The sequence below is a fragment of the Stylophora pistillata genome, chromosome 1 (assembly GCF_964205215.1).
Source record: "Stylophora pistillata chromosome 1, jaStyPist1.2, whole genome shotgun sequence".
NCBI classification, from domain to species: domain Eukaryota; kingdom Metazoa; phylum Cnidaria; class Anthozoa; order Scleractinia; family Pocilloporidae; genus Stylophora; species Stylophora pistillata.
This window is the reverse complement of record NC_142519.1, coordinates 30,683,087-30,710,215: the sequence shown is the minus strand read 5'-3', so window position 1 is coordinate 30,710,215 and position 27,129 is coordinate 30,683,087. Positions and strand designations below refer to the sequence as shown.

General features: G+C 38.4%; 3 protein-coding genes across 4 annotated transcripts; 2 read left to right on the top strand and 1 right to left on the bottom strand.

Annotated features, from left to right (window-relative positions):
• Positions 1 to 195: 195 nt before the first annotated feature.
• On the bottom strand, positions 196 to 15,962 carry LOC111331784 (arylsulfatase B). The gene is made up of 11 exons (XM_022936961.2): positions 15,775 to 15,962; positions 14,797 to 14,884; positions 14,244 to 14,403; positions 13,836 to 13,948; positions 13,445 to 13,591; positions 12,606 to 12,773; positions 11,818 to 11,987; positions 11,057 to 11,341; positions 7,895 to 8,118; positions 3,930 to 4,203; positions 196 to 2,995 (listed from the first exon to the last, which is right to left on the bottom strand). The coding sequence occupies exons 1-11, from the start codon at positions 15,798 to 15,800 to the stop codon at positions 2,992 to 2,994; spliced, it is 1,659 nt and encodes a 552-aa protein (XP_022792696.2). The 5' UTR covers positions 15,801 to 15,962; the 3' UTR covers positions 196 to 2,991.
• On the top strand, positions 923 to 2,793 carry LOC111331785 (alpha-1A adrenergic receptor). The gene has a single exon (XM_022936962.2). It carries the CDS (start codon positions 923 to 925, stop codon positions 1,952 to 1,954), a length of 1,032 nt encoding a protein of 343 aa, XP_022792697.2. The 3' UTR covers positions 1,955 to 2,793.
• Positions 7,990 to 26,743, top strand: LOC111331786 (adenosine receptor A1-like). 2 transcript variants are annotated; one of them, XM_022936971.2, is made up of 3 exons: positions 7,990 to 8,129; positions 8,560 to 8,676; positions 25,317 to 26,743. In XM_022936971.2, exon 3 carries the CDS (start codon positions 25,343 to 25,345, stop codon positions 26,321 to 26,323), a length of 981 nt encoding a protein of 326 aa, XP_022792706.2. In that variant the 5' UTR covers positions 7,990 to 8,129; positions 8,560 to 8,676; positions 25,317 to 25,342; the 3' UTR covers positions 26,324 to 26,743. The 2 variants fall into 2 exon arrangements, with proteins under 2 accessions (XP_022792706.2, XP_088604554.1); XM_088748428.1 differs by lacking the exons at positions 7,990 to 8,129; positions 8,560 to 8,676 and adding an exon at positions 16,874 to 17,261.
• Positions 26,744 to 27,129: the final 386 nt, after the last annotated feature.

Sequence of the window (27,129 nt, the reverse complement as noted above, 5' to 3'; positions counted from 1 at the left end):
ATTTCAGATATTTACAAAGCCGGTTCATCATAACAGACTTGTCTTTGCTGGAGTAAATATCTGTCTGACAGAGACTATGTTTTCATGTTTAATCATTCTGCACTGAGGGACGTCGTCTGAAGAACAACGATGTCTTCGCCATGCAGATTTGAATGCTCAAAATTGTTTTTACAATGATGAAACTTTTCAACCATATTCAGAATAAAGAGAGATTCGAGCAGATTTTTTTATTATAGTACGTCTCAATTGAACCACTGTAATAAGGTTGAATTCACAAACAAGTGTGATAAGAAAGTAAATTGATTTCTAAGCCTATTCATCTCGACAATGAGATTTCATCTCTATGCATGCAGTTTTTGATAGAATTATCATATTAGATTGATCTTTACCCTTTATTGCTTAAAGCGTTTATATAATTAAGAAGCCTTTTTAACCTCGTCGATTAACTTTATTCCACCAAAAGCTTGATGCGAATGTTTTCCGTTCCTTTATTGATAGTCATGGAGTGTTGACCTTAATTGATTTAGCAGTTTAATATCGGTAATCAAAGAAAAGGTGTAAATCAGCTTTTAAGGTATTTTGAGCCTTTGGGGTTTTCCGGCAACCGATTATTACCTAAGCTACGAAAGCGCTTGTTGACCTCGAAATTATTCCCATAGCTGATCAATACAGAGATTATTTCATTATATGCTGAGCCTGTTATAAGATAGAAAGTGAAAAAAAATGCCTTTGGGCATGTCATAGAATAGTTGTATGACTCTCTTGTCCACATGTGCGTTGAGGAAATTGGTCTTTATTTCTTTGTTCCTTTCGATGGCAGTGATTGTATTTATTCAGTTATGCAGATGAGGTTGACGTTTAGCTTTTGTTTCGTTTCTTGTTCACACAGGCGTATTAAAGGCATCGGTGGAAGGTACTCAACATGTCTGAGGCAGGAAATATCACGGATTCTCCCCCTACTGGCATAAATCCTACTCCGAGTAGCATCGTTGCGGCCGTCTTCGTCGGCATATTGATCTTGGTGACTCTATTTGGAAATGTTCTTGTGTGTATCAGTTTCTACACTTTTCCTAACCTCAGAACGATCTGTAATTATTTTATTGTTAGTTTAAGTGTGGCAGATATTTTGGTTGCTCTGTTAGCTATGCCGTTCTGGCTCATAGTTCAGCTCAATAATACAAGTTGGCCGTGGCCTTGGTTGAAAGAGGGATTGTATCCCTTCTGGAATTTCGTCGACATTTTCTGTGGTACAGCCTCTATTATGAATCTTACAGCAGTCAGTATTGATCGAATGTTGGCAATCGTGACACCTTTCAAGTATCCAAAGATACTGACCACCAAGAGAGTCTTAATTATCCTCGCACTGGTTTGGTTGTACTCCACTACCATCGCCTCTCTACGACTGGCCAATTGGAGCAGCTATGGCCTTTTTGCGGCTTTTGTAAGTTTCTTTATTCCCTTGTTACTTGTAATCGTGATGTACACTGTAATCTTTGTCGTTGTCAAAATCCAAGTGCACAGAATTGGATCAGCTGGAGGGAAAGAACATGCAAACGAGATGAAGGCAGCAAAGACCATCTTAGTTGTCATTGGCGCTTTCGTTATTTGTTGGCTTCCATTCTTCATTATTGTGGTGGGTCATGCAACGAACAAAAATTTCACTTACCCAATGGAAGTTTACAACATGTTCAAGTGGATGGAATACTTAAATTCGTGTTTGAACCCTGTGATATACACTTGTATGAATCGCACATACAGGCGAGCATTCAAGCGACTTTTTAATCGGGTTTATTTAGAGCAGACTGTAGGGAACAGCCGACGGGGCTCCTCTGTCAGTATGTACCTCACTAGACGAGGATCCGCGATCAGTGGCTACATGAACCAACGTAAACATCGAGGATCTAACGGCCATACTGCTGTACCCAACATGGAGGCAATCGAAAGTGAAAGTTAATGGCAAAAACGGTGGATGACGAATTTTGTATAAACATTTCCGAAAAATATTCAGCAGTAACGCTTGAAATGAAAAAAATTTCCTGTAATAACTGTTAGCCATAGTTAACTTCTTCTGTAAACAAACCTCCTCAAACATCAACTACCAAATTGAATCGCATCATGTGAGAGAAATTCGCCTTTGTCGACGCAAATGAAAAAAATCCAGTGGGAAATTGCCAACTTCACATATTTTTGTGCCGGAAATTACCAACTCCACAAATTTTTTTCGACAAAGATTCTATAAGGTTGAAGTTGTAGGCTAAAAACCACGAACAATGCTAAATGCGTCAACAATTGTAATTTGTTTACGAATACGAAGAGAAAAGAGTTAGTGCTCTGGCTACCATAAGGAATGTGACAACTGGAGCATCCGAAATTTAATATGGAATCTAGTTTAATGTGACAGTAGTAAGCTAGGAGATAAGTCTTGTGGGCTGATTTAACGTGTGTAAATAAGAACAAAGTTGTTGACCACAGTCGCAAAACGTTCTTAAAGTCATTTTGTTGAAATGTCAGGTTGCCATTTCTCCCAGCATAGTATTAATTTTCTAATTCTTCCTTCCACCATCACAGGTTTTAGGTTTCGTGTAAAACTTTGGTCGGCCGATCATTTATAGAAACCGAAAATAAGAACAGTTTTCATTTGACATCAAATGAATGGTGTACTGTTGGGCAATTCGATGGGAAGTTGTTTAACAACAAATTAATCGGTCTGATCATTAATTAATTTTTCCCTAAGGCTTATCAAATACTTGTCACCTTATTGTTTTACATGAATAAACAGATTATCAAGAGCTATTTTTAACCTATCTTCTTCAGTGTTGCCATTTGACTGAATAACCAATTCACACATCTGTGCATGGATTCCTCATTGCTCTATTAAGGAACTGCGATTGTTTGAAAGGTCTTTCAATCTCGAAGCTAGATTCCTTTGGCACGTACTTTCTGTCGCAGCAGGGTACAATGAGAACCGAGCGGAAGATGCAAATAACAGGTCTACCTTTAAATAAATGAAATGCAAAAATGGCATGTTTAGCTTACTCCTATTCAATCACTTCTTATAAACAGCATGTTCACCAGGCGTAACTTCTAATCTCAGTTCCCGCTTTTTTTATTAAATTCTTGCTTAACCTGGGTTTTATTTGAGGGATTGGTATCCTACATTCTAGATGATTACGGCCCTTACAATCGAAAACTGGATAACAAACAGTCGCTCTTAACAGTGGATAATTATATGCACATTCACGTTACTAATTTCATAGCCAATCATCGAATTTATTTCTAGGGTAAAGGCTAAAGATTACTGAGCGGAGCCTCGTTTACAAAAAACGAAGAAACTCCAAGTTTGACGAGATTATTATTTGAGCTTACATGAATTTGCGAAACTCGTAACCTGGTATTTATCGTTTAACGACCAGAAGCAACTTTAATATGTAGCTCTCCTTTTATTCTTGAGTGTCTAACAGAAAACAGGTGATGAGAGCGTAAAAGTTATCACCCAAAGGGTGTTGTCTGAAACATTTCTTCATTCATGAAACTATATCAGCTATTAGAGAAGATCTCTAATCAGATACTAGTAGTTAAAGAGTTGACTATGAAATCTCAGTATATTGCTTGGTTCCTAGTCAAAAGAGTAACTTACAGAGATGCCCAAGTCCACATAAGCATCAGAGGTTAGATACCCTTACGCCCTTGAATTTATGACTGGCGTCCATCAAGTCCCTTCTTAGAACTTAATACTATCATTTCTTTTGCAATACTTTGTTGGAATTGTTCCCTTGAGTAATTCTAATGAGACATGGTAAGGAACAACGGCCATGACAGCCGTTTGGAACCCCAACATGTGGATACTGAGGAATCAAATGTTATACGTCTCCGTCTGCAACCAGACTGCATTGACTATGCAAATATATCTCTTCATCTCTCTGACTCACTGAGTTTGATTGGAGTATACCATTCGATGTAAACCAAACTGGACCTGTTTTTGATGCACGACGTTACAAGCTCTCTTTGCAGCAAAGTACTCCGACTTATCTCTGAGTTTTTCCCAGGGACCCCAGAAACTATGAAAATGTTTTGGATCTGCTTTGGGGCTGATCATTGGATAAACAACTGGCAGCGCCGTGCTGCGGTAGTAGTTAAGCCTCTCTTTCAGCTCCTGAACCTTGTGCGGATAGACGTCCGAGACATCCTTGTATTCACAGGGATCTGGAAACGAGAGTAAATGAGCATTTCAAAGTTTTACCGATAAGGAGCAGAAACATGTTTTGTCTTAGAGCTATAGCTTTTGATAGGGCGTTGCCTTTGTGTATAAACGGTCAGGAATCCGAATATCCTTTCAGTGTAAACGCCTACGAATCCGAATACTCCAAAATTGATGGATCCGGAAACATTTACGAATCCGGAAAACTCTCCTCTAGTGTAAACCTAGTCTGAGAGAGGGAGACTTCTGGCTTGGAACATATGGACAATACAAGCTCTGCCTCAAAGTTTTTACCGAGTCAGTGGAACTTTGCTTTTATTCACAGTCACATTTTGGTACTTTGCTGGTATTTATTGAGGACTGCTGCTGAAAAAGGTAAGAATTTGTCTAAAATGACAAACAACCTAGCTTTTATTGCGAAAAGCGATACCTTATTAGTATATAATTGTATTCAAACCTTTGAAATCAAATTAGGACTCATTATTTATCGCACTTTGACTTTCAAAACAGGATTTTCACTGTCAGAAGTATGCACAGGCAAATATATATTTTGTTCATTTCACTCAATGATTCGACCTGAACAGGATTTTCACTGTCAGAAGTATGCACAGGCAAATATATATTTTGTTCATTTCACTCAATGATTCGACCTGAACAGGATTTTCACTGTCAGAAGTATGCACAGGCAAATATATATTTTGTTCATTTCATTCAATGATTCGACCTGACCAATAATTTCTCCCGTTTTTAGTACAATCGAATGAAGTCAATGTTTGGCAATATTTGAACTTCTCTAGTTGTATTATGATCAACCAGAAACAGTGAAACGTTTGATCCTTGTGCCAATACCTGTATTTTACGAATATCATTGGTCACTGGTTGTTTTTCTCAAGAGCTAGAATAGGTAAACATCATTTCCAGAGACGTTTTAAATTCGAAGGTATTTACCTGCAACATTTCATAAAAATAACGGAAGACTTTTACTGCGTTTACACAGCCTCATCTAAATTGTCAGGAGAATGGAAGGATTCTCAAAAGCTATTCAAATTCGTTGACTTTGTTATGGGTTTACATTACCATCACAAATTCACCCATTCACCTTTGGGTTTAGATGAGGTATCAAGTATGTAAACTTGGAGAAAGTCCAGTATTGCTTAACCCTTTAATTAACTGCCTAGATCTAATTTTTTTAACAATTTAATATATAGATTTAGCCAAGCCTAAAAGCAGAGCTCCCAAGTTCATAATATTAATGATAACATAAAAGATGTGAATATGCCAAGACTCGCCTGAGTCACCCTTCCCTTAGGCACGTATGTACGTATGTACATACATACGTATGCTCGGTCAGTCACGTGGCAACCAAATGAAAAGAGGTTGACCATATTCCATGGGTATGGGGCTCTGCCCCACGCATGTGTGGGAGCCCCGCTAAAAATCGTGGTCCTCTGGCTGTTACACATTTTCTTGTAGATTAGTTACAAGAATTTGGTGTTAGATCAAAATGTGATAAGTTGGAGTATACTCTCATCACTTGTTTGCTGATAGTGTATATTGATTTTATAAGAAGTTGATACGTGTAAGTCACTTCTGGGAGTTCAAGGGTCAAATATGATGTTCATGGTAGGAAAGTGAATGCAAATTGTCATTGTTGATACCCGGTATTTAGCTTGGCAGTTTTTCAGTGTAAACCCCAGATTAAAGCATTGGAAGCAAGTAAAATTATGAAATGAAATTCAACCAAAAACTAGGGGTCGTGCAAACAATTTTTAAGCAGAATGATATTTTGATAATTGGGATAGTTGCAGCTGGTTACTTCAAATGGCAATATTTTAGTCCGGGTAAACTGACAGGTCACATGGAAATGTTATCTAAGCAAATGACACTGTAAGTGACATCTTATGACATTATGTTTATGAGAAACTCCAAGATATTGAAAGGCTAATAATAATTGTATTGCCAATAAACTCCATTTGTTGTGAAAAATATGAGCTGATCTTTGTCTGTGGACATTATCTGTTCTGAGAAATGAACAGTTTCTGGGAGTGAAGCATGAGGAAAACTGTGAGTTTTGAGAAATAGATGTCCAAGGACAAGTGTCTGAGTTGGGGAATACTCAGTCATGTGATGATTTTAGACCAATTGCATGCAGGCAAAAATAGTTGATGGATAATCACTCAATGTACCATATTTGGCATATAAATGTACCACTATTTTACATGTACACTATCTTTCTACCCTGAAGCTAATTGTATAAACTTGGCTTTAAGGAAATTTTCACAGTCTGTTTTCAGTTTTCTCCACTAGTAGGGTGTAATTCAATCCTTTGTTACACGACTCAGGCAGTCAGAGGGCCAATAACTAAAATCAATCAATCAAAATGCTCTATTGCCAGTCAATATTCTCTAAGTATTGGACCAGGCACTGTCCCGAATGGTCCCGAATGATACTGCACTTATATCCCTTTGAACTTCAGTTGTACAATAAATCTCTTATTAACCAAGCTTGCCCAGGACCATACTGGAAGAATATCGGCCCTCGGTCTCTTTTGTACAGACCGAGCGCGGGGAGGTCCATACAAAAAAGACCTCGGGCCGATATTCTTCCACTACGACCCATGCGCTTGGTTAATAAGATATATTTATAAACAGTCAATTATCTTAGTTGCAATAAAATCCTAGCTTTGAGCCTATTTAATGATTTGTGTAAGAGGTGGGAGAGAGAGGTTTCTGGGAAAAAAGAAAAAAAAAAAAAACAGCCTAAGGAGTATAAATTCTCTTTTGGTTTGTGTGGTAGATGATTGTTTAAAAGGACTTAAATGTTTTAAAGTCAGACTCTTTTATAGCAAGACAGATTGATGTCAACATCTCTTCATCTTCCAGTATTTTTTATATGAATCTACAGTGATGTCTTTCCTGAGGCCATCTATATGACAGAGCATGAACTTTCTAACTGACTTTTACTTTGACCTGTTCACATTATTGTAGGAAAAAAGTAAAAACAGCAAAAAATTGGAGCTTCTTGTTTGCTATATTTGGTTAGAAAATCATGGGGACAGGTTATCTCAGTTCAAAACTCAAAGTGAATATTGTCAGTGATTATATTTATACATTTCAATTAAACTTCATCGGTGAAAACACAAGTTGTGGCAGGTGTAATATTTATCCATTTTGGCAATAAGGGAATCTCTGAATTTCTTTTATGATAGGTATAGGTATACAGCTTTGAATACAACAAAATTGAAAAAGGGAAGACTGAGATAAGTTATTTGTTTTTGTGTTTGTGGGTAGTGATAATTATACTTGGTTGTGTTGATTGCAAAAGAACAACCTCATAGTTTTCTTCAAGTTCTCCATCTCTACCTCTTATATCACCATGCAGTAAAAATTTTTCTTTAGAGTTCACCAAAGAGTAGCCAGTAAGGTGAAGTACTTACTTTGCGCTTAACCTATGGAGGTTGAAAAAGCCAGAAAATAGTGCTTCATACAGACTACATCAGCTGATGTCAACATCAACCGCTCTCATTTTTTAAGGAAAAGGATCGATATTCCTTTTTTTTTAATTTTAAGATGTCTGTCATGCATGAGAATATGCTTACACATGTATGCATGATTTAGGTTCTTGTAATTTCAACAAGCACGGTAAGAGTCTTCTATATCAAGCTATTAAGTTGGTTAATTGCTACTGTTTTCTTACCGCTTTCAAGATCAAAAAGACAAGCTTTGTGATGCTTTGAGTCGCACATGCCTTCGCCATTCGTCCACTGGCCACACTGGATTTCTGCTCCGGGAAGTGTTGGATTTGCCTGCCAGGGAGGGGGATGTTCTGTTGGGTATCTTGCGTGCCATCCCAGCTGGTACGTATCATCCATCCCGACCACAAGCTTGAATTTGCCTTTGCGGATGGCTTCAAAATTCCGTCTGAGCGTAAGGTGAGAATATTAGAGGTTACATCGTTAAAATCAATCAATAGTTAAAATTATTATGCCTGGTGTCATATGAAATTTTAAGAACACATGTGATTGGTCCACATCCCAGAGAATCGGGTAACTGTGAGGCAGACTCAGAAAACCTGTCAGCCGATAAACAGCTGCCAACAGTCGGTAGAGAGAAGCTGTTCTTTACGATCACTGATAATCGAGTTTGATCCAGTTTTGTGTACTTTTATATCACAAATTGTTTACTTTTTGCTCTTCGATAGCAACACATAAGGAGACTCGCCTTGTATGTTGTTTAGTATCGAAGATCGAAGCAACTTATCTTCTCTGAGAGAATACGTGGGCCTTAAAGACTAACTAATCATTTCTCCCAGCCGTTAAAAAAATTGGGGAAAATGGTTAGAAAATAAATTTCTGCTTTCAGTCGATCGCTGATTCATCCGTCGAGCAAAGACGCGATTATTCGATGGCATGGTCATAACTTCCGTCAGACATTGCTGAATGGACTTGTGAGGTAGAATGTGACAAGATGCTCATCAAGGTAATAGCTTAGGTTTCTTTTTATCCAGTCTTGGACAATACATACATACGTACATATAACTTTATTTAAACTCGGATTTAGAATAGCTCGAGAGAGCTAGTATCTCCGAGTATAATTAACATTTAAGAAATACAGCAAAATATATAAATAAGAAAAAAAAAAAAATATATATATATATATAATTACTACGCACACGCACATATATATATATATATATATATATATATATATATATATGTGCGTGTGCGTAGTAATTATATATATATATATATTTTTTTTCTTATTTATATATTTTGCTGTATTTCTTAAATGTTAATTATATATATATATATATATATATATATATCGTTGTCTTTAGTCTCATCTACACAGTAATATTGCGAATAGCGCGCTTTAAAGCAGTGAGAGATTCAGAAGTTCTTATGTTATCAGGCAGCGTATTCCATGCTTGAGGAGCAGCATATCTGAACGATTGTATTCCATAGGAACTTGTAGTAACTCTTGGTAGATTCAATTTTAGGGTACCTCTGAGGTTATACGCCGTTTGTATTCCATAGGAGCTTGTAGAAACTCTTGGTAGATTCAATTTTAGGGTACCTCTGAGGTTATACGCCGTTTGTATTCCATAGGAGCTTGTAGAAACTCTTGGTAGATTCAATTTTAGGGTACCTCTGAGGTTATACGCCGTTTGTATTCCATAGGAGCTTGTAGTAACTCTTGGTAGATTCAATTTTAGGGTACCTCTGAGGTTATACGCCGTTTGTATTCCATAGGAGCTTGTAGTAACTCTTGGTAGATTCAATTTTAGGGTACCTCTGAGGTTATACGCCGTTTTTCGTTCTTCCAGTAGTGATCCGAGATATGGTGGAGCAATTCCATAAAGAGTCTTATACGTCATTTTTTTTTACTAGCATGTTCTGAATACGAGAAGGTTCAAGATTCACAGACCCCAGTTATTCTAAGTACGGTTTCATAGTCAAGATTACTATTCAGAACCGTCCTTTAAAGCCTGCTTATTGAGAATATTCTCCTGTTCCTTTCCGCTATTAGCTTTTATATACATTCGCTACTTTTTTCCCGAATGGAAACCCTGTGTGACAGGAGAACCGATTTAAGTACAAATAAAAGGTTTCTAAACACTTCGTAACCGTCCGATTTTCTCTGCGATCGAAGAAAGCGTAGCAGTACTTTAAACAACATATGGACTGCCCCACCGTTTGCAAGGCTAAGTTGTCTGTTTTGTTGTTTTTAACGATCGATGCGCTAAGTAGTGGCTTACTGAGTTGCAGAATGCCAGTCTATTGCCGCTCCACCGTATATTCTACTGACAAGGTAGTGAAATTGTCATTTTGGTCCAAACACAACTCAGTGAGTCCGCTCAACCAACACCACTGGAACCAGTCCGTTTGACATGACCTCTAAAACTCGCCGTTCCTCATTTTTAATCAACGACTCGTAATCAACTACTTAACCTGTTATGCCCTAGCATCAGTAGGCAACAATCAGTAGGCTTCAATCAGTAGGCAACCGCCTCCTGGTTAGCTCAATTGGTTAGAGCGCCGGATTGTGTTGTGCGGGGAGTTCGAGGGTTCGAGCCCCGGCCGGACCAATACTCATGGTCTTAGAATAACTGAGGAGAATTTGCTACCTTTCTATAACATCAATGAAATGGATAGATATTCTAGTCTTCTCGGATAAGGACGAATAAATGGAGGTCTCGTCTCCTGCAGGGTTAGGGGTAGGGGACGTTAATTTCCCACGCACGAGATTACAGTGTGATGGATGTCCTCCCCTGGGGTGAGATGTGTGGGGGAAAAGGTGAGGTCGTTACTTGGACTAAAGCGGCTGCCAGAGGCGCCTGATAATGCTGACGTCCGATCTCAACCTTAGTAACACTGTAGACCTTAGCAATTCAGCCTATGCTGCTATTAAGACATCGAATCATTCACTTTTATTCACAAGTTCTGTGAATTTCTTATGGTGATTATAGGGAGAATTTATCTAACAATCAAAAGCTTCTTGAGTTCACGATAAATTTCCTTTCTTCTCGTGACCTTAAAAGTGTTTGATTCAGGGATAACAGTGTCGGAAGAAAATATATGCCCATCACTCCAAGGGATTTAAGGGTTAAAGTCGTAAATAACTATAGTCTTTCCAAAGGATAGAATGATTCCGGCACCAAATTTCTTGGCTCTACTTCCTTTCAGTTCACACTGATCCTACCACTACCGAGCAGGTGTGGATTTAACTTTTACCCTTATTGCAACAACGCAAGTTCAATCAAGCCATTCGAAGTGAATGGTCTCCGACTTGCCTCAGTTTATTTAATCTAGTAATACTCGTAATTGCCGTTAAAAATTAGGAAACTTCTAAGGCTTACCTGGGGTCTATATTATGCAACACTTCGTCCCGAGGTGATGGAGCGTCGTTCGATATCGTCTCCCAAACGTTTTTTCCGTCAGTCCTGGCCGATATAAGTTCTGCATTACCTCCTCCTAAGTGGTATAGAGTCGCTGCCCAGTCTGTTGCATCAATCAATCCTGTGCACACACGCTTCTTCTGCTTGATGAGATCATTAGCAGTGTAGACAAAACCAACACCTTTCACCCCACCCTCCCACAGGGTGTCTTTGCCTGCCCGGAAAGGGAAGTTTGAGCCAGCATTCCTATTTGAAATTATACACGAGGGTCAAAAATGTTTGTTTTTAAATGAAAATAAATCTACAATGAACTTTATGTACGAACTCCATACGCTGTCTTTACGGTTAACCAGTCACTTTCCCGATATGTCAACTCGCCGACATCATTAGTCAACTTGACGACACCTCAGGTTAATTCACCAACACTAGTGGTCCAGACTCAGTACCGACGTCAATTTGCCAACACTAATTTTTGTTACACAATTTGTTAGACTAAAGCACTGTTATGTCCTCGTTGAAAACGAAGTTATAATCGGGGCTTTTTGTTACAAAGCTAACAGTTCTGAATGAAAACTCGACGACACTAACTATTATTATTATAATCGATTTGTTAATTGTTGTAAATTTTCTTTTTAACCGTCCATTGTCGGGTTGAATGAACATCAAATTTTTACCATTTTTTACGAACTACACTAGGAGTAATAACAAGTAAAAATAATTACCAGTTAAATCCATAAGGAGCTCCTCCGTTGTCAGTGGTGAATATGATAACGGAATCCTGAAGCATCCCTTTATCAGCGAGTGCTTGCCTCACGGCTCCGACCGATTCGTCTAATGATGTCACCATGGCAGCGTACTTTTGTCTTCTTTCGTCTTTGATAAAACTGAATTTCTTAAGAAAGACCGTAAAATGACTGATCACTGAAAAGATTTTGTGACAAGTGTACGTTACTATTAAAAATGAAAATTAAAGTATGAACTGACAGTATGATATGACAAAGTAAATCAATGATAACATAAGCTATTTCAGCATCAGTATGGTGTTTTTTTGTTTTTGTTTTTGTTTTTTTTTGATGGACGTAGATGGACTTTACATGTTTGATTGCGGATGAAACTTATAATCATCTTATAATAATCTTTTTTTATCCTGATTTAAACCAATCAGTCGAACCTAGAGTTGGCAGATCATTCCAGTCTTTTGCAGCAGCATACTTAAAAGAAGACTGTCCCATTGCCAAAGATATAGTTCCTCTTAAATATAATAAGGTAGCATCTCTATAATTATTTTATTGCTCAAATAATTCGCAGTTGTAAAGGGTTTTTAGTGATTTCTCTAGTTTGCTTTTTTGCTTTACTACACCCCTGGCTTTCGGCAGTAATTTGAAAGGTTGTGTCTGTAATTGATATCCATTTTTAAAATTCATTTTGGTATGTTTCAGTATGAGTTAGATGCTGTCCACGTTAACTTATGCAAAACAGTATTTATCGAGTATTAAACTGATTCTATTACCTTAATAAGGTGTTGTGGTGCTTGCAAAGGATCGTTCTTATTGGCTGAATGCGCTGCTTGGTGAGCGAGGTACAGAAACATTGGTTTAGAATTATCGTGAGCATTGATCTTTTTTATAGCCTCCTGAGTGAAGAGATCTGTGGCATAGACTCCATCTCTTCTGATTGGCTGAAGCATGATCGAAAAATGACAGTTAAACTGTAGTGAGAAAAATCTGCTTGATAGGATCGGAAGATTTCAAATTAAATCAAAATCACTACCTCATTTTTTTTAACCCAAGCCACAGTGGATAGCATTCAGTGGGAAGTTTGTGTCGTTTATGGACGAGAACGATCTATTTTGCTTTGGAGTTTCTTATTTCTTGGTTAGAGCGCTGGATTGTTGTGCGGGAGGTCGAGGTCGATGGTTCGAGCCCCGGCCGGACCAACACTCAAGGTCTTAAAATAACTGAGGAGAATGCGCTACCTTTCTATAATATCAAGAAATGGATAAACATTCTAGTCTTCTCGGATAAGGATGAATAAACCGTAGGTCCCGTCTCCTGCATCTATTAATTGGCTAATTTGGTTAGGCAGGGGACGTTAAAGAACCCACTCACGAGATTACTGTGGTGTGGTCTGGCCTGTTTACTGGGAATTGGGGGTTGGGGGGAGGGGACATCTTCAAATAAGATTCCTTCGATTGTTTGTAAACTGCTGATGCAGTCCGGCCAAAGTCCCCCGAAAAGTGTTGTGATGCGCATTTGATCATATCCACATGTTAATTTGCGCAATATAAATGTTAAATTATTATATTATTATTATATTTCTGTTCGAGTCAAGTACTTTTCCTTTGCCCACCTTCTCGTTATCTCGAAGATCATAGCCCCAGTAATCCTCAAAAGAGCTGTGATCCCAATAATCTTCTTTTGCGCCCAAGAATCCAAAGAAAGAGTCAAAGCCCCGGTACAAAGGTGTGTACTCCTTAGTGAAATATCCAAGATGCCACTGTAAGATAAAAGAAACTAGGGCCTTACCTCTTGTAACCCATCATTTTCCTATCTTTCAAATACTAGATGAGTTCCAAGGAAGAAGAACATGCAACTGTCTTAAATAATCTAAATGTGGCGTCAAGGTTATAATCCTGGCTTATTTGAGCTGTATTACGAAAAGTGAATGGTTTAAGCCTGCGCCCCACACATACATTAGACAACTAGAAGGGTCGACACGTGAATGCTGTGCAAGTAAATACCTTTCCGACCGCGTGAGTCTGGTAACCAAGGGATTTAAGATATTGCGCTGTCGTTACTTCCTTCAGCGGAAGACCATAAGGCTGTGCGGCGAAGATCACGAAATGTTGGATACCTAATGATGAGGAAAAAGATATTTCCATGAGCTTGGATTTTCAAAATGGTTTTTATTGATTGTTGACAAATCAATAATTAGAGTAATCTTCGTTTGCAAAGTTGCCAAAAGACAACATTACCTTGCACTTGTGGTCGTCAATTTATCTATGACCGTAATCATAATCGGTCATTACTTTACATTATTCTGTATTGTTTTGATTTATGAATTTCGCAATCAGTCAGTTATGTGGGCACAGACATATATATATAGTAACGACTAAAGAAAATTCCTTGAGCTGCTCACGTTATCTTACCAAGATGGATGGGGTGTTTTCCCGACATGATTGACGCTCTAGTTGGAGTGCACATCGGAGACACATAGTAGTTGTTTAATATGACGCCCTCATGGGCAAGTGCGTCAATGTTTGGTGTTGGAATTTGAGGGGAGCCATGGAAACCAACATCATCCCATCCCTAGAAATTCAATGCGGTTTCGAAGGGTAGAAAATAGCATCATTAGAATATTAGCCGCAGATTATAACTTTTTATGACATCTTTTTATCTGTTGTGATTTTAAATCGCACCTAATCAATCGCTTGCAGAGGTCATCTTCAGGTGTCTATGGTTACCCCACCCCACCACCAAACGAAATCTATGATTTCGGTCACTGGTGTAGAACTGACAAAGGAATTGAACAGTTAGGAAATATTTACGAAGAGTGGGTCTGTTACATCGTTCAAAGTCATAAAATTCCTCAGGAAATGGATGAGAAATACTGGAACTTGACGTAAAAGCTGTTCTCATGTTTAAATCGTTATCAGGCATTGAATATTGACTTTTTAAATCTTTAAAACGTTTGATACTTGCCAAATCGTCTGCCAGAATGAAAATGAGATGTGGCTGTTTCTCTGTAGCTCTGCAAATTGACGTTAACATACCCAATAGGCAAGGTAACCTGGAAAGCAAAAGGAACAAGGGAAATGTGCATCATGAGAAATAAATGTAGGTAATTGATCAGAGTGAACGTGGTCCTTGGCTGCCGTTTTTTTCCTTATTATATCTGCTTTGTGTGTATGTCTATTTATATTTTAAATTTAACCCATAGGCAACTGAAGCAACCCCCCAAATTATGAGTAACTCATCGCTAGTACCCAGGCCTCACATGTTTCATACGCACTCGCGCTCTGATTGGTTGACAAAGAGTTATATTCGAGATACAAAAAAAATCTTGTTTGCTGTTAAAGGCTCTTATTTTATGTCTCAGCCAAAACAAACTTTTTTTTTCGTCGGCACCTCTATCTGCATAGATTTAAAATCTAATGAATCATAGCATTTTGAGAGTGAATGATATCTCAACCACAATTGCCCCGGTCCTAATGCAACAAAGGAATGATGGTTGAAATAAAAGATTAAAATCGTACCAATTTTTCTCACTTCGTTGACTATTTAAGGTAGCAAAAACTCCAATGTTAGCATTATTGTCCTTACTGAACATTCGTGATATTTCTATCAAACACGGGCGTTTGTTATAGAAATTATGAACTGTGTTCTCGTTCACAAGAATTCGGCCACCTCTTGTGCAGGAAATAAACAAAAATTGGGTCACCAGCTCTTCACATTTTAGAGCTCGTTGACTTGTACTACAAATGACTCGTAATTATACTCGTGTAAGCGGAGACAGTAAATGTTTATGAAATTTACAATAAATCATGGCATTTTAAAAGTTCTTTAGACGCAATATTGAAACGTTGACACAGTTAAAATACAATCAGATCAGGAAGTATCATCAGGTGTCATTGACAAATTAATCCGTCCAGCCCCCTAATTCTGCGAGGTATCACATACCAAAGGATAAGTTTTGCCAACTCCATGTCGTCCAGTTTCTCAGTTTTGGAGTCAGTCAGTTTTGTTCATCGGTGTGTTTTCCACTGCGTTTTTTTCCACGATACCTCAATTTCCTTTGCTTTAAACTAAAATACGGTTCGTTTGCACCCAAATAAACTTGGTCCGCCCCCAAGATTGATAAACTTGACCTGTTGTTGCCAGAAAAACAAACAAAACTCCACTTATCATTTTACTGTGATCGTACGATTCGTAAGCAGTTCTTTTTATAATGGAAGGGAGATAGAAACTTAAGAAATGAATTTGCCGGTCCCCAACACGATGTTCTCTCGTTTTCAAATAACTCTACTTCTCGTAGGTCCTGAAATAACCAGTAGTTTTTCGGGAATAATTTTCTCACAGAGATCATTTGTATTTTTCTTTAAATTTCTGCATTTTGATCTTTAAGACCTTATATCCTAAATTTATCGATTAAGGCAAAGAATGGACCCGTGTTATTGTTGGTGTGTCATAGCCGAGGCAATCGAACCAGTTGTTTGTTATATGAATAAAGCTGGTGTGCTTTTATTAATTAAAATGTTTATTTTTTCTCGGGACATAAAACTCACGCAAGAGGGAACCCACAAAATCGGTTCACGTGAGCAAGCATAAAAGGAAAAACATTCGTTTTTGCTCGGCTGCATGCAGAGCCAGCTAATCCTTCAGTTACAAGAAAATAAAGAAAATGAAATTTTAAAAAAGTGCTGTGCTATTATTCGGTTACGATGCAGTGAAAACTTCCTCCCAAGTCAGCAACAATTGATTTCTACTGGGCGGAATTATGTTATACTTATTAAAATGCTTCAATAATCAAAAAGCCGTATGTGGGTTTTCTGGTGTCAGATTGAGTTTCTACATTAGCAAAACCTGATGAGTAATGGTATAATGGATGGGTTTATCGAACATGTCTGTCACTAACTATTTAACAGTGTCATACAACAACAAACATATGAAACATATAGTGTCATACACTTTACACATCTAACTGGTTAGTTAATGAATATTGACGAGTCCGGTTTTGAAAACAAGACGCGAACTTTTTTAAGTCCTCCTTAAAACTGAAACAAGGAGCAAGTCTTCTCTCACGTAAGATTAAAACAGATGCAACAACGTTGTGACTCTTTATTTGGCCAAGTATTTCTCTGTGTTGGGTTAAAGCTGCTCTGTAATCCATGCTGGGAATATGTCAGTGAATTAGTATGCTGAGGCAAAATGAGTTGGTTTTGTAAATATCAATTACAACATTGGAAACATGTGCATGCTTATTTCGGCTTCACTGCCGTCCAACGCACTCCTAAGGAAATTCAAAAGCCTTTGGTGGTTGGAGAAAAACTCTCTTAAAATCCGTTCGATTTCCCAAGTCCCCGATCCTGGAGGGAATGTGAAACCAGTTCAGTTGTGAAGCTGGGAAAGAGCTAAAATTTGAGCGCGTACCATCGACTGAACTAAATGTAAGTGAAACCACCGACTTGATAATTATAGAATATATGACATAAGAACTGCACGAAAGTATCTTGGAATCATAAAGATTAGTATAACTAGAGCAATTTTTTTAATACACTAAGGCCAGCAAAAGTCGATGCTAGCTTTCTGAATTCCCTGTAGTCAACTCAGTCTTCTTAAATATGAACGGTCCCGCAACCAAACAGCGCGAATTCTTAAATAAAAAAAGGGAACAGCTGATATTTCTTCATGTCAACGATGCCAGAGAAATGTATTTGCCTTGGGGGAAGAGCTTTGCTGAAGGAAATCTACGGTTTTTTGTTTCTATAGCTGTGTTCAATATTGTGGCTGTTGTGGAATAAACGCGGAGATTATGTGTAGTATAGGATATAATTTTCCCTGCCCACTTGGAGATGTCTTAAAGGCAAAATATAAGTTGTGAGGATAATCGATGGTAAATCCGCCCTGCCTGATCTTCACTTCAACGTGTGTATGATGTTCTAGTGCTCGTCTGACAACAAAAATGGAAATTTCAATAAAATCTTCACTTTATTCCAAGCTCTCTTAATTAGCTTTGGGCAAATAAAATTCAAGCAAATAAAATTCAAGCAAACAAAATGGTTTTTTCAGTTTTTCTACGCGTTGCTATTTTGGAAGATCCTGTTGGTTGATGTCAGTACCAAGTGTTTGCCATGAGTTATATTTCCCATAAGTTAGATTCGCACTAAAATTACATGCATGTCTTTTAAAGGAACGTGATAAAAGTAAAAAAATCGCCTGATCGTGTTTTAACAAAGTAAAAGACATACCTTTTAAAGCGACGTGACCAAAGCCTCCCAATTCAAAGAGGCGTTCGCTGTTGTATGAACAGCTGCGACGTCCTAATGCAACAAAGGAGCGATCGTACAAACACACTTTAGCCTTTCTTTTAGACAGTTTGAAAAGTCTGAGTTAAGGTAGCTCGTACCGGTTTTCATCTTTTTGATGGTTTGTAACTTTGAAAGAATACAACAGAAAGACTGACCAAGGCCAGTTGAACACTTTTACGGGGTTGAATTACATAATCATTGATCATCCAAAAATAAGTGTCACTTCGTCACTAGCAGTTTCCATGGCAACGCTTTCATAGCCTTATTCAGACGCATTTTTTAGCTTGTGGCTTAAATAATTCGAAAACTAACCGGGTGACCCCCTGATTTTTTTTTTCAGTGATTGCTTTTGGCACTTGAAAAGGAAAATGCACAAAGATTTTTAAAAAAACTACGGAGCGGAATTTCAGAAAATCTACAAAAAGGGCAATTTTCACACATCACAAATTTCCTTCCGTAGAATCTTCTAGTTTTTTTTTCTGATGATTCCTTTCGACGTTATTATCATATTGGAACAATAAAAACAAAGGGTCACCGGACTTGTTTTCATGCAATAGCTTTCGTGAGTTTAGCAATTTCCACGCGCGTTCTCGCGCATTTAAAAATCTGGATTCTATAAGATCGACATTTGCTCATGATCTGTTTTAGCTACCGCTGACAATTGCGTTTGCTCGCGCGAGCACCTACGATCTGATGTTTACAGACGTTTACTGCTAAGAAAATCATTAAACAGCCGTCAAAGACAGCCTCCCGAGCTCATCTTAAAAACCCTACACATGACTTCTGGCTATATCATTATTTTCCTTGAAGTTTCAAAGTCTTCTTCCACTTCAGATAGATTATCCTTCACTTGAGTTCTTTTTTCGCGGTCACAAGATTTCATATCGGTTGAATATTTCTTTTAAATGTGAAGTGAAGCAACCTTTACTTCTCCGAAAATCGTCTTCGTTATCTTAGTTTCTATCTCCTGCATTCACAGTGGCCGCTCAACACATCAAATACAAGCTCTTAGGTAAACTTCTCACAAAAGTAGAAATAATTCCACGCGCCGCCATCTTTGTTTTGAATTTTCATCTTTTGATCTCGCGCTTCTTTCGCACGTTTCTCTCACGCGCGTCACGCAAAAGTGCCCTGTTCCCCGCGCGAGGAAACTGGTACGAGCCACCTTAAGCTTGACTTTTAGCTTGGGGCAGAGCCCCCTCTCCATGGAATATGGTCAACCTCTTTTTGTTTGGTTGTCACGTGACTGACCGAGCATACGTAGTGCCCTCTGTCATGTATGCTATCACGAAAGTACTATATGATCAAATTTGAAAATATGGCGTCCGCGCGGCCGACCCTCAAAATTTTCAAGTCGGATTTTTCGTTCATTTGCGATCGAGTTAGACATTGTGGAACTCAGAATGTAAAGTAACAATGCTATAGAGTACTCTGCTTGGAAAAGAATGGATATCAAGGTCTTAAAGGTGACAGAATAAGCTCTCGAGTCAACGACACTGCGATTCTCTAAGGTGAAAACCGAACTTTCGGACTTCAAGCAGGACCTAGCGATAATTTGACGATTCGATGACCCGGTAAATATTATGTTCGAGTAACAATGTGTTTAAAAAGTATTGTTTAATAGAAGATTTTGCGTCAAATTAAAGTTTTTTTAGAATTTTCAACATAATGCTGCGCAATTTCTGGCCTTGAACTTGAAGGCAAGTAAACAACGATCTAAGCATGATGAATTTTACCGCGTGGGCTTTGTACACGTAAGAAATTCGTACGTTTTTCGCTTATAACAGCAAATCAAAAACTGTTTTGAATAAATCTGTCGTCCCGAAATATTTCTTGGCCATTTTAGTCTTGCCTCCTATTGATAGATTTCATGGAACTTGAGATCGCTTCACTCACGAACAAATTCGCACATCCCATTTTGAAATATGATCCACATGCCCGTTTGCACACATGCGGAAATATTTAGCGATTTTATCTTTCATCTTGATTTTTGAGTTAAAACGTAATATGCACCTATCGCTTTTTTCGTCAGAAATAAGTTCTTTAATTAGTCTTCTTTCGCTGGAGCTTGTTCTTTGGAAAAGATGATTTTTAAAAATTTACTGCGCATTGTGTTTGCTTTCTTCAGGGTTTCTCCCAAATTTTGACTTTCCCCAGGCACGTGTTACGCGTAAGTGTCAATGGGTTTAATTGCCAACGAGCAGCCGAGGCCAAGAGGCCAGGCTGCGAGGCGGCAGCATTATAGAGCCGTGTGTGCGTGACCTGCAGAGAGAAAAAATCTCGATTTTGCGTAACATTAGATAACAATAGTATTTTTGTCAGCCAGTCATTTTGTGATTTGTAAAGATTTTCGTCAGTTTTGAGGAGTAGAGCCGATGAGAGCGCCTGTACGTTCTTTGGTGATGTGCGTTCATCTCTTGAGCTTCTCACTTGGTCTTGGTCTCTGACTGTGAGTCATTGGATTCTTTAGGTCGAAGGGTTAGCAAAACTATCTCTTCTTGGCTCTATTTTGCATTTATTTATTGATACGCGAGTGCACTTCTGTCAAGTATTCTTGTGAACTTAAACTCGTTTCAAACATCATAAACAGCTCGCAAATTGGCTAACAAGTTCAGCGTTCACAATCGGCCAGCGAGCCATCACACGAATTGGTAAGCTCACATTCGGTCATCGAGCCATATCACACGAGCTAGAAAGCTCATAAATCGGCCAACGAGCGAAACACTCGAGCTAGCAAGCTTACCACACATCGGCCAGCGAGCCAAACACTAAGAAAGCAATTCATATCAGTTCACAACTGAGTACACGAAGGTGTAGTCTGATCGTCCGGGTGAGTGTAGTCCTGAGAAGGACTGTTGTCGGTGGTAGTAACTGACGTTTCGACAACCTGTGCGGAAGTCATCATCAGAGTCAAGTGAATGATTGTTGTCAGTAGAATGTTCTTATTCCAGTTCGTGTGAAATGATCGGTTGGTTTTGCCGTGATGTTATTGGCTGTAAGACTCAAGTGACTTAAGTCGGTCGTGATTGGTCCAACTCTATCAAACGACTTTGCTATAACTTAAGCTGCTGTTTCACTTAGAAACTACCCAAAACCTATTGCCTTGCACAATATAAAAGTAATCATCTAAACGCATAAAAAGACGGATGTAAGTGGACTAGAAAGATCTATTTTCTGAAGTTATTTCCCCAAGCTCCAGAGTTTACTTGACTGCTGAAGTGCGCCCGTGGTAACGCTGCAATGCTGTGTTTATTTAAATTTCTCGTGCTGTTATTTTTACATAATCATCTCAACTATAACCATAGTTATCACTGTGATTTAGCCTGTTTATATGATTATGTTAGTGTTAGTGTTACCTTTGTCAATATTAGTAGATATTTGTCAAGAATACCTAACCCTTCAAATTGTAGTTTTAATTCTTTTGTTATTTCAAACAAGGAGGCACATATTACAAATGGGAGTATAAACAATTTAGAAAATGCCAGGCTGTTAAGAAAAATCACACACATCTCAATCTACAATTGTGGCTGTGAGGGAATAGTGTGTAATTTTCATTTCCAAATTTACTGTTCAACACATTTTGGGGAATTTTTGTCTGCAGTTGATTGTTTTCTTCAGCTGTGTTATGCCATATTTTGGACCCACCTTCATAATATCAGTCATAATGAGTTTTTTGACATAATCTATGAGTCGTGTAGTGCAAGGCAAAACCTTGGTGCCATAGATATTGTTCGAGAGCCTCTGTGGTCTTTTATCAGAAACCGCTGCCCTTCATTTATTGGAATGGCTGCAGATGCTGTTTTCAGTGATATGTTCGCAATGCGAACTGTAGCCAATCTAACTGATGACTTGAAATCATTGTTCCTTATTCAGCAAAGAACTCAATCCAGTTGTTCATTGTGTGGCAACCAGATGATAAAGACTGCAAGCATAATTGTGCTCTACATAATGTGCCCAAACCTGAGGTCCGCAGATTTTGAAAGCCATGTTTCAGAAGCTGTTCCACCTAACACTAGGGCTCTTTATTGTGGTTCATGCCAAACACAGTCGGGTGATATTCCTACAATGCAGCATTTCGTTTCAATGCCAAAGTTTTTGTTCACTGAATTATCACCAAATTCTATTAATTGCATCCAGTTTCCAATCAACATAGATGTGTTAGGGAATTGATATTCATTAAAAGCTGTTATAAGTTGTGCAAGCCACCGTTTCAAAGTAGCTATTAATATAGGGAGATTTTGGTTATATTATGATGATCTGCGTGCAACAGTTCAAGAATTCAAAATTTACAGATGTGAGATCTGTATTGAAGCATGGCCATTGTCCAGAAAATCTAAAAAGAAAGTCCCATATATTTGCTCAAGATGTATTCGTAACAAAAAATACTGTGAAAAATATTTCAATGCAAAATAATGTGATACCCTCTCAAGTACCAATTGAATTGTAAGGCCTTACTCAATTAGGGGAAATGTTAATAGTACGAGTTTTCCCAGTCAATTCTGTTTAAGCAAAGCCTGGTGGAAAAAAAGCATACAAAGGTCAATGTATAAATTTCTCAAGACATCCAGGAACTGGCAGACTCATTGCCCAGATACCCTAAGGAACTACCAGTAATAGTAGTCTCTGTTAAAGGCAAAGGTAACGTTTATAGAGACCTCACAGTTAGATGGCAGAAAGTGAGTTGTGCTCTCCATTGGTTGGTTCAGCATAATCCTGTTTACAAAAAAGTCACCATAGATTATGAGTGCCAACTGAAGGAATCTCATGTGATCTGCCTCAGATTAATGTTAGCGAAAACTGTCAAGATAATGAAATTGACCCAGACAGAGGTCCACTTGATGTAGATGAAATAGCAGTCAATGCGGAGACAGAGTTAAGTAGTACAGTTCTTAACCCAATTAACCTGAAGCCGCAGAAGCAACTGATAATAGATAAGCTTTTACAGAATAAGAAAATAAACTGGCCTTCCCGGAATTCTAGCCCTCTCAATGAATTTATGATTGAATATCTTTCTACAATGGCTTTCCCTGCCCTATTTCCAGATGCCAAAGGAGACCCTACAAACAGTGCTTCTTTTAAAATTATACAAAAGTAGGATCTTCCAGGACGAGTAATAATAAGGTGTTTAAAAAATCTGAGCGTCAAAAATAAGGATTCAAAAGTATCTTATTAACATCTGATTCAAAATGGTATTGAAATTTAAATTTAAATTTAAATATTCAGATTGTGTCTTGCTCGTTGGCACTTAGCGATAGGTACTACTAGTCTATACTGAACGAATTTTTGGCTAAAAATTTTTAATATATGTAAAGAAATTTTATTGCAAAATTTTCACTTATTGGGAGCTCCGCTTTTAGGCTTGGTTAAATCTATATATTAAAGATAAAATTTTATTGCTCTCACCTAAATTGGTGAACAAGATTACATATTGTCGTCAGATCGTGATGTTGATAGAGAAGCTCAAAACGCGTCTGAGACTGTCGCTTTGTTCTTTAAATTTGTTCGATAGATTATTCAATAAAACCTTACTTATTCTATTCTTCTAGCGATTGTCAACCTCTTGCGCTTAAAAAGTAAATACCGGTGAGTATTTTTTCTGTAAGTCCAAACATCCTTAGTCACCAATGCAGTAAGTGGTGACGGTTTTTCAGTTTTACGGAGGTGTCAGTCAGATACGAGGTTGAGCTAAACGAAAACGAACACGCTCCGTGACTAGATGTCAGAATAGACTGAAATGTCAAATAAGTAAAAATGAACTTGAACGCGAAATTAATTGGAAACATTTCGTAAATTATACCACTATAAGGCACAAATTCAAAAAACTACTGTTACTATTCTTGATAGGACTAGAAACAATGATTATTTGAAATGAAAAGTTCAGTAATTTGATGAAAAGTACCATCTTTAACTTGACATGACATGTTTATCTTACCTGGTCCAAGATCTCAAACAAATAAGGCCTAGTTTATACGTCGCGCTACAGTCGAATTTAATTCAGACGAATTTAATTCAAGGTCCCACAAGTAATTAAATTCGACGATAGCGCAACGCCTAAACGAGTTAAATTCCTCTGGTAAATTAAATTCGTCCTAGACGTTTTATCCGTCTCGGTAAGACGGATAAAATATCGATAACGCGTCTTCAGTTTTAACGTCGCACTAGCGTCGCGTCGAATGAAATGCATACATTTTCTTAATATATTTTGGCGAGCCCGCAGCGACCCGTGGCGAGCTTTTCGAGTGACACCTCTGACCATAGACACTGCATTTGGGAAGAGAATTAAATTCGACCGTATTGATTTCGACGCATAAAACCACGCCACGATTTATGTCGACGAAACGACGAATTTAAATTCGTCTGAATTCGATTGTAGCGCGACGTATAAACTAGGCCTAAGTTGCAGAATTTAGACGACACGTATCAATCAAATTACATTCATGTAGTGAATGGTTTAGTGAATGGTTTATTCGATACCTTAATAGCAGCATAGGCTGAATTGCTAAGGTTTACAATGTTATTAAAGTTGAGATCGGACGTCAGCATTATCAGGCGCCTCTGGCAGCCGCTTCAGTCCATGTAACGACCTCACCTTTCCTCCCACACATCCCACCCCAGGGGAGGACATCCATCATACAGCAATCTCGTGCGTGGGAAATCAACGTCTCCTACCCCTAACCCTGCAGAAGACGGGACCTCCAATTATTCATCCTTATCCGAGAAGACTAGAATATCTATCCATTTCTTGATATTATAGAAAGGTAGCAAATTCTCCTCAGTTCTTTTAAGACCATGAGTATTGGTCCGGCCGGGGCTCGAACCCTCGACCTCCCGCACAGCACAATCCGGCGCTCTAACCAATTGAGCTAACCAGGAGGCGATCATAATCAGTCTGATTCGAGGTCTTCTAGAAGCAGTTGCAGGATGGAAACTGCACACGAGTTCAGTTTTGACTCTATTTTATCAATGCTCGTATTCATGCACTTTAGTGGTCACTTTTCGACTGAGTATTTGAATTTCTTTGACTTTTTATTAGTCAACTTGATAGTATATTTAACAAAAAATTACCTTCATGTAGAACTTCGTTGCAACATGCATATAAGTCCGACGAAAGATGATGATTACCTCAGTTAAGGCAGCGGTAATTAACTTCAGCCGTGGAACTTACTATGAACCCTGATGTTTCTTTACTTTCAGCTGCTTGAGTCTCTATAAGCTGAATCATGGACAAGCACAACATTACTCTGAGGCCGGATGAAAGTCAGCCATGCTGTCAAAGTGTTGAGGCCACCCTCTCCCTTGTCTCTGGCATTTCTCTCGTTATCATATCGTTTACTACTGTCCTTGGAAATGGTATGCTGTGCGTGGCCATGTACAAGAATCCACTGAAACGCTTCCGTACAGCGCCAATGCTCTTCGTAACAAACTTAGCGGTTGCCGACTTCTTAACAGGCTCCATCGTGGATCCTTTGTACATTACTTACAACTTTGGTTTCAACCAAGCTAAAGACTACCAGACCGCTTTAGCAGTCGGTGATCATGCTTCATATATTACTGTCAATGTCTCTCTTTGCTCTGCGGTAGTTCTTGTCATCGACCGATTCCTGGCTTTGAAAACTCCCTTTCGTTACCGCAGATTCATGACGAAACGAAACGCTTTGGTAACCGTAGTTGTCCTGTGGGTCTATTCTATACTGTTCAGTTTCCTTCCATATATGGGTACGCCTGACACTGCGTATTATTTGTTGGATCTCCATATCCACGTCACCGGAAGCCTGTTCACTCTGACTGTTTTTCTCCTTCTTATATATCGACTTTCTGTATTTACCAAAAATCAACGAGTGGGTATGACTGGCTCAAATCCTCGACTTGATCAGCGAAGAATACAACTCATCCGCGATAAGAAAACTACTTGCACCTTTCTAATCATCTTAGCTGCATGTTATATCTGCTTATTGCCCTACTACATCTACGTGCACGTTTTTCTGTTTTGTCCCTCGTGTCAGACGAGCTTAGTACTTTTAGCACTAAGCAAAATTTCTGAGCCCGTGGTATACCTTAACTGCGCATTGAACCCATTTATATATGCTTGGAGACATAAAGTGTTTCGGAAATCACTGAGGATCGTGTTCATGCCTAGGCAAATAAGAGTGAAACCGGAGGAAATGAGTTCGCAGAGAACCTTAGGGATGTCAGTCTTTTAGGACCTGGACCCTAAGCCAAAGAAAAGAAGGCCTAGAAGTTGAATTCATTAGACAAGTGCATGCTTCTCCGGTAGTTGGAGTGAAATGAGTCTCTTGTTAAACACTGATGAATCAGGCCCAACCGGGGAGGGGGAGGGAGAGGGGGAGGGGGAGGGGTAAGATGATACTGATATATCTGTATTTTTCCGTGAGATTATAGATAGATCACTTTATTTATACACGGTAAATTCCACTCAGTCGTATACAAGCAATATACCTACAAATGTAAGACTTAAAACTATATAATCATTATATGTGAAGGTGTAGTCTGATCATCACTGCATAATCATTATAAAATATATATAAAGATTAAAAGCCTAATCTAAACGAACTGAACTAACTTCTTATTAGAATGAAAATAAAAGTACTGCTTTTCAGGGACGCCGTGTCATTAGTTCACTCAAAACTGAAGTTACTTAGCTTCGCCTTAAACTCAACTAATGTTTTAGATATTCTAATATCAGTCGGAAGGAGAAACTTTTACGAACATAATCAGTACGAGGTTGCGGAAGAGCCAGCCTCATTTCACTATTTCGCAATCTATATCATTACGAAAGATGAATTTATTTGATAAATAATCAGGTGTCTGTCCATTTAGAATTTTGAACATCTTAACGGCTTTGCAAAAAGCCTCTGATTCCTTAGGTTTTTTCAATGAAGTCTACGGAACAGGTCTAGAGCACTAGAATCATAAGGGGCGGACAACAATATACGAGCCGCACGGTTCTGCAGCTTCTGAAGTTTTTTGGCCAGACTTGTACTACAGC